This window comes from Perna viridis, chromosome 2 (assembly GCF_037379345.1).
Source record: "Perna viridis isolate PV_CMFRI_1.1 ecotype Kerala chromosome 2, ASM3737934v1, whole genome shotgun sequence".
In the NCBI taxonomy this organism is placed as follows: Eukaryota; Metazoa; Mollusca; class Bivalvia; order Mytilida; family Mytilidae; genus Perna; species Perna viridis.
The window spans coordinates 29698186-29709646 of record NC_142446.1 but is presented as its reverse complement, the minus strand read 5'-3'; the positions used below and the strand labels follow the sequence as shown (position 1 = coordinate 29709646).

Below are 11461 nucleotides of genomic sequence, written 5' to 3'. Positions count from 1 at the left end.
AATTGAGTTAACCTCGGATATTTTAAGAGTTAAAATATCATATTTTAACTAAAACAACACTTATGTTAGCAGAGATATCAATTGTTTTATGTTAGCAGAGATATCAATTGTTTTGAGCTTTTCCAAAAAATTGTCATTCAGCAGTCATTAAAATATTTCGTATGAAACAAACAAAATAGTTTTCATGCTCTGTCAAGATTAAATTTATTGTTTGTTATGTAAATGAACGAAGCTCAGAATTATTAATACCAACACCACAAGTTTTTGACTAATGAAATCACCACACATCACGCTCGGTCCTACAATATGGCCCCGTCCATGGAGGTAAACGTAACAATCAAAGAAGCGAAAAAAAAATATTTGTTTATGTTTTTAATATATCAAAGTAGATTGATTTTGTTTAAAACCTGTGTTCACATCAAACTATCTTAAAAAATCGTTTCAGATGAAATGCTTTCACACAACAGCGGCTTTAAAGCCAAAGTACCGGTGCGACAGTAGCTTCCTCTTATGTTATAGATGTACAAGTTCTTGAACAGTATACAATCGCAAGACCAAGGCTTGACAGGGGCTTATTCTTTGATTGTCTGAGCTATACTGCTGATAGAACATTTTAACAGTGCTAGTACAATTGTTGTAGTTAAGTTGGATGAGTACTGTTATATACTCTCACTGACATGTTCGAATATTTTGCTTCTTCCTTAATAAATGCTTCTATAATTCTAGAAATAAATAGACGGCCTATTTAAGATTCAGTTTAAGTCAATATCTAGGACATTCATTATTGAAATGTTTTCATTCATAGTTTTAAAAATACATTGAAGTTAGCACTGAAACATTGCTAAATGCATCTATATGTATATATAACACACAAACACAAGTCAAACTTAGGAACAAATGTTTTATAACTTCTATATAACTTTAACAACCAAAATGTAAACAACATATTTTAGGATAAACCTACAGCTGTCAAAAACAAGATTTGAAGTCTGAAATCCATATAGTTCTGTTCCTAAATGTGTAATGCAGTAACCTTTCAAAAATGGACTAGCTTGAACTCAGTGAAAATTTTAATGTGTTGTGCATAGCTGATCCACATGATTTTTACCACAGTAGGCCATCAGATATGGATTCTATTTCAATGATACACCACAGAAAGAGACATACCATGACTGATCACTGACATAATGATAAACTAGGTTCAGAAGATTGATTGATTGATTATTGGGGTTTAACGCCTGAGCAGCAGTATTTCAGCTATATTCAGGCGATGAACATGAAATGGATGATAAAATGAAAAAAGGGATGGAACACAAGGATAACAGGGTCTACGAATTTTGATTGCCACTAGAAAAAGGGAGGGATGGGTAGGGTCGGCCAATTTAGCCTTCTGTGGTGGAGCACAAAGGTTCCTACTCCTATCGAATACCACAGCATGGTTCTTTCACGTGTGAGGAACCTGGCATCTTTCCCAACAAGGTGCGGCACTATGGTTTGCAGTCAGGTTTTCTGTATTGTGGCCAGACAGCCGCATGTAATACGCCAGGATTACTCCATTCCACCACCTGGGGTACACATCCCAGTTGCTCTGTGGGCAGAGTGCCCTATCCACTGGCTAGGGTTCTGATCACTATTTTGTTGCCTTTTACGACAAGTTTAGCACTGCTGCAAGCCTATTCTTTTGATACCCGGACCTGCACGGGGCAGAAGAGCAAATTAAAAGAATTACAGTTATTCACACAAACTGGAGTGAAAACAATGAATGAAAGTAATTTGAATAATTCTAAATACATTATTATTTTTGTAGAAAAAAAGGATGTTGGTGCTTAGTATTGTTGTGTTTTGTGTAATACCAATAGTTCATGGAAGATCAAAGTCAGTATCAGTTACCCTTGATGCAAAATGGGGTTCTACTCCTCTGTTGTTAGAAGCAAGGTAAATATACACGTATGTGATAAGATAAATTTATTTATTCCAATCAAGTACCCATTACACGCATGATCATTACAATGGTTCAAATGACTTCTGATACACTAACATTAATAAAAATTATTCAAAGGAACTACAGTAATTGATTTGTAACAAGCATCTGATGGATTGGTTCTCTCTGAACAAACCAAACTCTTTTGCACAACTCGATTGTGTATACTCAATGAGTTCACACTCTGAAATTCAATTGATCCCAAATAAAATAATGTTTTGATTATAAATTAATTCATAATTTCATAATAGGATCTGAATCCAGTACAAATTTTAATTTGTAAACAATGTTTTGTAGTTTTTGATTAGGTTGTACAAAATAATCTGGTTTTTTGCCACTAGCAAGTTAAACCTGTTTAAAAATTAGAAACATTAAGAAGGTTTTGTTAGTCATCACATTTTCCAGACTTTTTTCCAGATGTTTTTTAAGATATTGACTTGATATTTAATGTATAGCTGTATCTACATAAGTTTACAGTTTATTTTAAATTTTGTCCTAGTGGAAGAATTTGTATAATTTGATCATTTTTTCAGTTGTTCAGTCTTTTGTATTTTGACATTTAAGATATTGACTTTATATTTGGTATGTGGCTGTATCTTTAAGTTAAATATTGTTTTGTCCAATTTTGGCTGAGTTATGGCACTTCAATTTGTATATTTTTGTCATAGTTATAGGTCTTTTATTATCCCCCCACTTGCAAAGTGAGGGGATATAGTGATAGGGGTGTCTGTCCTTCTTTCCTGTCTGTTAAACTTGGGGGGGGTGGGACCCATCTATTATCCATTACATCTACTATACCACTGATTGGAATTTAATGAAACTTTCACAGAATCTTCATTACATGTTCCCATTGTGCACCTCCCATTTTAGGTTTGAAACGAATCAATTGTGGGGTATAACATAGCAAAACAGGGACTTTGTCATTTGTTAATATGGGACATGAGGGAACCCATCTCTTATCTGTTCCTCCTCCAATACCACTGAATGGAATCAAATGAAACTTTCACAGAATCTTTATAACATATTCATATTGTGCACTTCCTATTTTAAATTTGTATCCAAATCGGTCTTGGGGTAACATGGACTTTGTCATTTGTGAATATAGGGACATTGGGGGACCCATCTTTTATCAGTTCCTCCTCCTAAACCACTGAATGGAATTGAATAAAACTTTCACAGAATCTTTATGACATGTTCCAATTGTGCTCCTCCTATTTCAGAATTTGATCCAAATCATATGGAGGTCAAAAGATGCTTATTTTGAAATGGGGGAGTGGGCTATTAAGTTAATGAGCATTGCTCTCTATTTTTCTAGTTTAATTTTGCAGCCAGTAGGGAACTTTGTATGTTATTTGTAATAATCTGTGAATCTTGTTTTTTTTAAATGAAATACTTTTTTAGCTCACCTACCCAAAGGCCATGTGAGCTATTGCCATCACTTGGGGTCCGTCGTCATCGTTATCCCCTGTCGTCGTTAACAATTTTCAAACCTCGTTTCCTCAGTCATTACTTGACCAATTGAAACCAAATTGTTATGAATGTTCCTTGGGGTATCCTGAATAGTACTGATGTGGCGATTATTGTTTTATTGAAAAATATGGCAGCTGTTTCTTGAAAATTGAACATAAGGGTCAGACAGTAGTTTTTTGCATATATCTCCCAAAACCATTAGGTTTAGCCAAATTCTGACATGGGTAAAAGTGTTCAGCTGAGAGAGCATAATCTAGGATTCAGTGATTGGGAGAAGTGACTTCTCCTTTCCAGGAGTGATTGGGAGAAGTGAGCCTGGAATGAAGAGAAATATCGCCGCTAGAATATTTTATCGCATTGAAATGAAGTTGATATCTCGAGGACATGTATTCTAATAAATAATAAGCAAATAAGATAAGTTAAATACTGTAATTCCATTTTCTATACTTGCGAATGAATAAGTAAATGTATAATAAGTAACTGTAATTGAATATAGTAAGTGATCAGATTGTTATTGAGAACTTGTTTCTTATAGTAACATGTTCTTGAAAGTCTAAGAATGGTCTGCACCTTCATGTGGTCTCTTCTTGAAAAAGAAAAAGATATTTTATGTAAATCAACTCTGTTCTGACATAATGATGAATACACTTGTATTGTAGTTGATACAAAGCACAAATCAACCTGCCCAGACATGCATGTCCATGCATGTTTACATGTAAATGTACATAGTTTAGTTGGATTATTTTCAAATAATTGATAGCTAAAATTTAAATTGATAAATGAATGACTATATCTTGGTATGGCAGATTATTATCCAATAAATTCCCCCCTGATTTTTGTTTATAAGTGTTTATAGTTAGCTTATTTATCTTTATTTTGGCCTTATCAAAACAAAGTATCATGTCAGACCCACATGCACTCATACACACAACTGTAAAACTTAAGAGCGAGGACTTAATGGTAAAATGACAGAGTTTAATAGATAGAAAGAAACTTTCGGTTGTTGAAATGATCCTTATGATAAGTCCTACCAAAGTCTTCTTGAGTCAAAATTGTTGGACAACTTCTTGTTAAATTTATTGCCCTTCATAGGCAAAATTTAATCGGGTGAGGGATTCAGGCTCGTGGGAGCCTCTTGCCATCACTTGGTGTTCATTATCTTCCGTAGTTGTTAACAATTTTTCTAAACTCTTCTCCTCTGAAACTACCGGACCAATAAGAACCAAACTTGGTATGAATTTTCCTATTTCCTTATTTCTATGTATATTCTTAATTGAACAACTAACCATTTCAGTGAGTATCTTGCCCATGAAAGCATTGACTACTTCTGGCGATATGTAAGTGATGTTTCTTTACTAAAGCCAGAAGAGATGGAAAATGGTAAGTACATAACCTGCTAGTAATATTTGACTTACAAATGTATTTGAATATTTCTTCAAAAGCAAGTAGACTTCGTACTGGGTAATATATGTGTATAGAAAAAAGGAAATGTTGAACAGGATATTTTGACATACAAATATGATATTGTTCTGTATTATACAGACATTAACTATTTATATACTATTCAACTGTGCTTTTATTTTGAATTAACTTAATAAAGTTCATTTTTCTATTGTAGTAAAGGACCTGGCCTACTATCAGATGATACTTACTTATGCTGGAAAGTCATTATCTAATGCCCAGATAAGTCTAATGAAACTAGCCATGTCACTTAGAATTTACTCTCCAGCTATTGAAAACTTTAGACAGGTATTAAGTTATTTTGAAAGCTTTAGTCAACAATATATTAAGTTTGAAATTTGGGCTGCAGTTAAGTAGACATTTGAGCAATTGAATATGGAGACGTTCAAATATTTAAAATTACAGTTTAAATTTTTTTCACTTGCTTCCATTTTCATAGTTTCTAAGTTACAATGAACTGGATTTATCAGTTTGAACCCCATTGTAAGATATGAATGTGCAACCTGTTTTAATACTACAAATTGGTATTCTTACTTTTAAAAAGTGGAAGTTATGATATGTCTAATTGCAGATGGCATTACAAGAACCTCCACCAGATACAAGTAATTGTGATGGGTTTGTCAATATGAATGGCTTACACATATGTGAGCCTGGTAAACTTAAACAAATGCTGGCAACAGCCAAAACACGGTTAGTATAGCCAATAGAACTCACCTATGATCTGTGCTTAAATAACACTATAACAATAAAATTGAAAAAGATAGCACTTTCTGTATATCCGTTACAAGCTTCATTTCATTCATTATAAAGCTAAGACAAAGTAGCTTTGAGGATATAATTTTACTGTCTTTGTGGATATAAACCACAAATATCCCCCAAAAATATTTCATAATGTAGTGTTAACCAATCAAACACATGATACGAGTGATGCTGACAATCAGCTGACTGTTCCTATACTTGGTGTAATTGCTGTTTTTGTGTTAAGAATATATACTCAATACTTCGCACTTATGTGGTAACCATGACTGACTAAGGGATTAATTTCTTAACGTCCTTGGTTCTTTGTTTATGAAAATCATTTGTGTACTTTAGTAACATTTTTATATAATTTTCACAGTAGCAACTTTTTTTTAAATATGGATGAAATGTACTCAGAAGAGAGCTTATGCAAGTAAAAGGGGTAAAAAAAAAGGTGACTTCTATAATTTTTATAATTGCATTTTAATTCCTTAGTTGAACATGATTTCAATGCGAATAGTAGTTTTCAGTGTTATACCTCTGTGTACTATTAACAACATATTAGTCAATATTTTTTCTATTAAATGAAATGTTGGGACCCCGCAGTACCCCGGTTTATCTCAACTGGAAACGGTTAAACACTTCTGAGGAGGGGTTATTTAAGTTTACATTCTGTGTAAATATCTTTTAAGAAAGTTGAGTATTTACATTTAATATATATTTTATATACTTTTTAGTATTACATCATCTATTATTTTGTGTGATGTACGATTTAAAGAGAGGTACTAGATTTGTTAAATATGAATCTAACTGTAGTACCTCAGACTCCTGCATATTAGAATATTCCACTTTAACATGTTCATTTTTTAAGAAAACAAATCATGGACACTCCATTTTGTCATTGTTTATTATTTATGTTGCATTGTTTTACCCTGAGCGATAGCAAGGGTTAAATAAGGACATAAATGTCCAGCCTATGGTCAAACAATAATTAAATGGAGTTTTTGTGCTTTATTTTGATTCTGATATGACTTGTTTCTTTGTATTTTTTAATAGATGCAGCCTATGTGTTGCATGAAAAGTTGACCATATGTTTATCACATTTTTACCATGGGTGTGGTCTAAAGAGCTTTGAAGCATGTCATATTAGAATCAACAATCAGTTCTAGTATCTACAGCTAAAAATCTTGTCGATAACATATTTTCTCTAGATTAATTAAAGATTTTCAAGTCCAGGGTTGCACATTTTATTTTACTGTACTGATGACTTGAAAAGGGGCAAAACAATATTTCAGGTTATTTATAAATATTCAAAATATTTAAAATAGGTAAATAGATTTTTAACTTGTGATAGATTTGGTATTATTGTAGAAGTTATCGTGAATATGAAATATATTATTTTCAAACTGTTAGCTTTTGTTTTGCAAATGTACACAACCAGTAATTGTTACTGAATGTTTGTAATTGACATTATAGAAGTAAATCTGCAGTATATAAGTTGGACCATGTTTACCCTGGATCTGAGAACTCTGACATTGTTGCCATATTGTATGCAGAAGTTGGTAAACCAGGCTTCAGAGAGTTTCATGTTGCACTCAGAGATCTGGCTATCAACGGAGAAGTAACTTATGTCCTTAGACATTTTGTTAAGGTTTGTTTATACACAATTTAAATACTGTATTGTTCTGTGTATCATGCTCATTCATGTATTCCGCGCACCCCCTTCTGGGCAAGAGAGATCAATGAAAAAAGTAAAATGCACACTGGGAAGTGAGAAAAAGTCACCAACAGAAGACCACATTGAGATGAAAGGATTCTGGTAAATTCCCTGAAATGTGTATCCTTTCATCATTAATCATAGAAAATGAACGTATTGTTTTATGTTTCCCTGCATTTGCAAGTCATTTATGCATTAAAATACAGTGATATATTGGATCCATTTAACGATTCAGCTAAAATGTTTACATTTCCTGTTGGTATGCAAATCAGGTATTTCACTAAAACAATGGCGTCAACTATAATCGTTTATAAAAAAGACGTTTTTATTTGCCAAGCTTGTGTATTGATATTTGACATATAGAAACAGTTCATCAACCGGGTTAAAGGGTTAGTGACAGTTGTTTTCACCTTTTAAATTGACCTTTTGTTATTTGAGGAATAAAGACAATGGGTTCAAGGACAGGTTGGCACTCTGGTTATTGTATATTTAATGCTTCACCGCAACCAGATGAAGAAGTTATAATTTGGACAGGTTGGCACACCGGTTATTGTATATTTAATGCTCGTTTTGAGAGAACAATAAGATGTTAGTTGTGGTTTTTCATACTAACTATGAAATGCAAGAAAACAGCATTGATGAACTATTAAATAGCAGTAAAACTTTATTTGTTTATTTCACAAAACTGTTCTCAAAAATACAAATTGGCTCAATGTTGTCTTTTGTTGACAACTTTGGTTCTGATTCCCAAAAATTATGTCTCCAGAAAAAAATCTAGAAACTCATTGTTTTGGTGTATACCTCACTTCCTCCTGGTCTACACAAAAGAATACGGTAATTTCATTCTTTTAGCAGTTTTATTTGAAAGTTTAATAATTCTATGTAATAAAAGTAGATAAGCCTCCTCCAATCTGGTTACTGTTTGGGAGGTTTAAATTTCATTCATCTTTATGTCTTGCAGAATCCATCAGAACAGAAAACAAGATTATCAGGTTATGGTGTAGAACTGGCCATTAAAAGTCAAGAATACAAAGCCAAGGATGATACTAAAATAGAAGGTTAGTACACTAAGTGTACAACAAGAAATAGAAGGTTAGCACACTCACTGTACCAAAAGTACACAATCATTGTACAGAAAGAGATAGAAAGTTAGTCCACTTGCTGTATAGTATAATCACTTTACAGGAAGTACACACCCTGTACAGAAAGAGATAAAAGGTTATTACATTCACTGTACAGAAAGTACACATTTGTTATACCTTTAAGAGATTGAAGGTTGAGTACACTCACTGTTCAGAAAGTACAGAAAGAGTTACAAGATTTGTACACTTGCTGTACAGAGGAGATAAAAAAAGGTTTGTACACTCTTTGTAGAAAAAGACATACAAAATTAGTACACTCGATGTTCAGAAGGAGGTAGAAGATGAGTACACTCACTGTACAATAGGAGATAGAAGGTTAATACACTCACTGTACAGAAAGAGATACAAGATTAGTATGCTCGCTGTACAGAAGGAGTTTGTTTGTTTGTTTGTTGGGGTTTAACGTCCGAGCAGCAATATTTCAGCTATATTCAGACGATGAACATGAAATTGATGATAAAATGAACATGAAATGATGATGAAATAAAAAAAGGATTGGACGCAAGGACAATGGGGTCAACATATTTTGATTGCCACTGGAAATAGGGAGAGGAGGGTAGGGTCGGGCAATTTATCCTCCTGTGGTGGAGCCCTGTGGTTCCTACTCCGGGAGAATACCACAGTAGGGTTCTTTAACGTGCGAAGAACGTGGCATCTTTCCCAACACGGTGCACCACTATGGTTTGCAGTCAGGTTTACCGTATTATAGCCTGTCAACCCCAGCATGTAACACGCCAGGGGTACCCCATTCCATCACCGGGAGCACACATCCCAGTTGCTCTGTGAGCAGAGCACCCTTGCCCCCGGCTAGGGTTCTGAGCACTATTTAGTCGCCTTTTACGACAAGCTTAGCGCTGCTGCAGGCCTATTCTTTTAACACCCGGACCTGCACGGGGTGTACAGAAGGAGAAAATGTGAAAGTACTATTATTCGTGGGTTACCAACTTTTGTGGATTTTATAGGTTAGGTAAACCACGGAATTTGATTCCCAACAAAAAGGGGTATTTACTTTAAATTATATGACAGGATCATCAAAACCATGAATTCAAGAATCCATGTACTTGTGCTTTTCCCTTAAACCATGAAAATCGATACCCTTAAAAATAAGTATTTCACAGTAGAAGGTTAGTACACTCACTGTACTCAAAATTGTTGGATAACTGCTTGTTAAATTTATTGCCCTCGAAAGGCAAAATTAAACCAGATGAGTGAATAGGACTCCTGGGAGCCTCTTGTTCAACATCTTTTCAAGAATTAGTTTCTGTCGGCTCACAGTATGTACTATGCTGTATAAAAATGTGAAGATCTCCCTCGCCATGTGTCTGGAATCAAATTGTCTTTTCCCAATTCCACATCTCTTGTATGTACTACTCCACCTAAATTGCTCAGTTGATTATGAATGAATTTTTAAAAAATGATTAGATGTGATGATGATTATTATTGACAGGTGATTGCAAAAGAATAGATTAACTTCTGTTTTTAAGGTATTCATATTAAAAGTTACTATACAACTAAATAATGAAATCTCTGATTCCAACTAGATTTTGCAAGACGTAAGGTTTTTCTTCTTTAAAAAGTTGATTTGTGTATCTGGAAAAAAAACCCAACTTTCTATTCACATTCTTTATGCCGGTCAAAGACATATCAAATTTCGGTATATGCATGTCTGTCTGTCTAACAAAATCTTGTTCAATTACTAATTACTTTAAAGTTTATATGATTGTTAATTATGAGGGTTTAATGGAGAAAGCAATTGTAATTTTTTTGTTTCAGAGTTAAGGGACTATTTATAAAAGACATTGATCAGTCATAACTAGAAAACACCTAGTTAGATATAACTTTTCACAGTTGTTTTTTTTTATAATTATTTGAAGTACTATACTTTTGAGTGAAATTATGAATTTCTACTAGAAGTTATTGGAATGTGTTCACTCTAAAAAGAATTTATTACATGTTGCACCATACACTGTATATTGAGAATATCATATTTTAACTGCTTCAGACTTTACTGAGTTGAAAGTCATGATGATGTCCAAGTATGCTTTTTTTTTTATGAAAATTCATATTTTTTTTCACAAAATATGGCAGTTGTTCAATGCGCTTCTGGGGTTGGGGACAGACACATCACATGCTCAAGGCGCAGCCATTTATCAAAATTCATATGCTATTGGGTCAGAGAGTTTTTTGTCAGAACTAAAAATAAAACTGAGTTCTGTAAATTTTAAAAAGTGATTTTTTTTTTTCATGTCTCTAAAATCAGCTTTTGCCGCTTTGAAGAGTTTCAATGTTACCCTTTAAAATTTTGCAGGAGATGGCAAACAAGAAGATGATGAAGAAATTGAAGGAGAGGATGCAATTCATGGATTTATATTCTCAAAATTAAAGTAAGCTTTTATCCCATATTTATACTTCAGTCTTTCTAGATGGAACTTGTTATTGTATATTGGTGCAGGGTTCTCCATGACCACTTTTTGCATGGTGATGCACCACATGTTACTTTCCTTGCACCATGAATTCAAAACGAGCACCATGTGTTTATTTGGTGTGCGCCATGTATTCAGATTACAAATCAGCACTGTTTTTCCCAATTACTCTAGCGTATTAATCACCTATACCTGTCAGAAATCAGTATGGTTGATGCGAGTGTTTATTCTAACGGTAATACAGTGTTTTGATTGGTAATATCCGGGAGTTTTATGTTCAGGGAGTGAAACACGTGTGTAAATAAATCTTGGATCTGTCACATTGGCAATTATCACTATTGGCAAAATCAGTAAAATTCAAATAAGCTGAATGATTGCTACCCCCTTATTTAAATAAACATATTTTTTTTAACTTTTCATTTAATAAATATAAAAAGTATCAAGAGTTGAATTCAATTTGACAAAGAGAGATGTGATTGGTTAGGAAGTAAGACGATCTTAAATTTATACAACAATATCTTAACGTTCT

General features: G+C 33.5%; 1 protein-coding gene across 2 annotated transcripts in view; it reads left to right on the top strand.

Moving 5' to 3' along the window:
* Positions 1–287: 287 nt before the first annotated feature.
* Positions 288–11461, top strand: part of LOC148624545 (UDP-glucose:glycoprotein glucosyltransferase 1-like) — a 44262-nt gene continuing 33088 nt past the window's right edge. The window contains exons 1-8 of one of the 2 annotated variants that reach the window (XM_088567211.1): positions 288–324; positions 1808–1935; positions 4746–4831; positions 5070–5200; positions 5484–5602; positions 7127–7301; positions 8329–8425; positions 10818–10893. In XM_088567211.1, coding sequence (XP_088423337.1) covers positions 307–324; positions 1808–1935; positions 4746–4831; positions 5070–5200; positions 5484–5602; positions 7127–7301; positions 8329–8425; positions 10818–10893 — 830 coding nt within the window. In that variant the 5' untranslated portion in view covers positions 288–306. Of the gene's footprint in view, positions 325–415; positions 490–1807; positions 1936–4745; positions 4832–5069; positions 5201–5483; positions 5603–7126; positions 7302–8328; positions 8426–10817; positions 10894–11461 lie in introns of those variants that run through there. The other variant, XM_088567210.1, reaches the window with a different exon arrangement.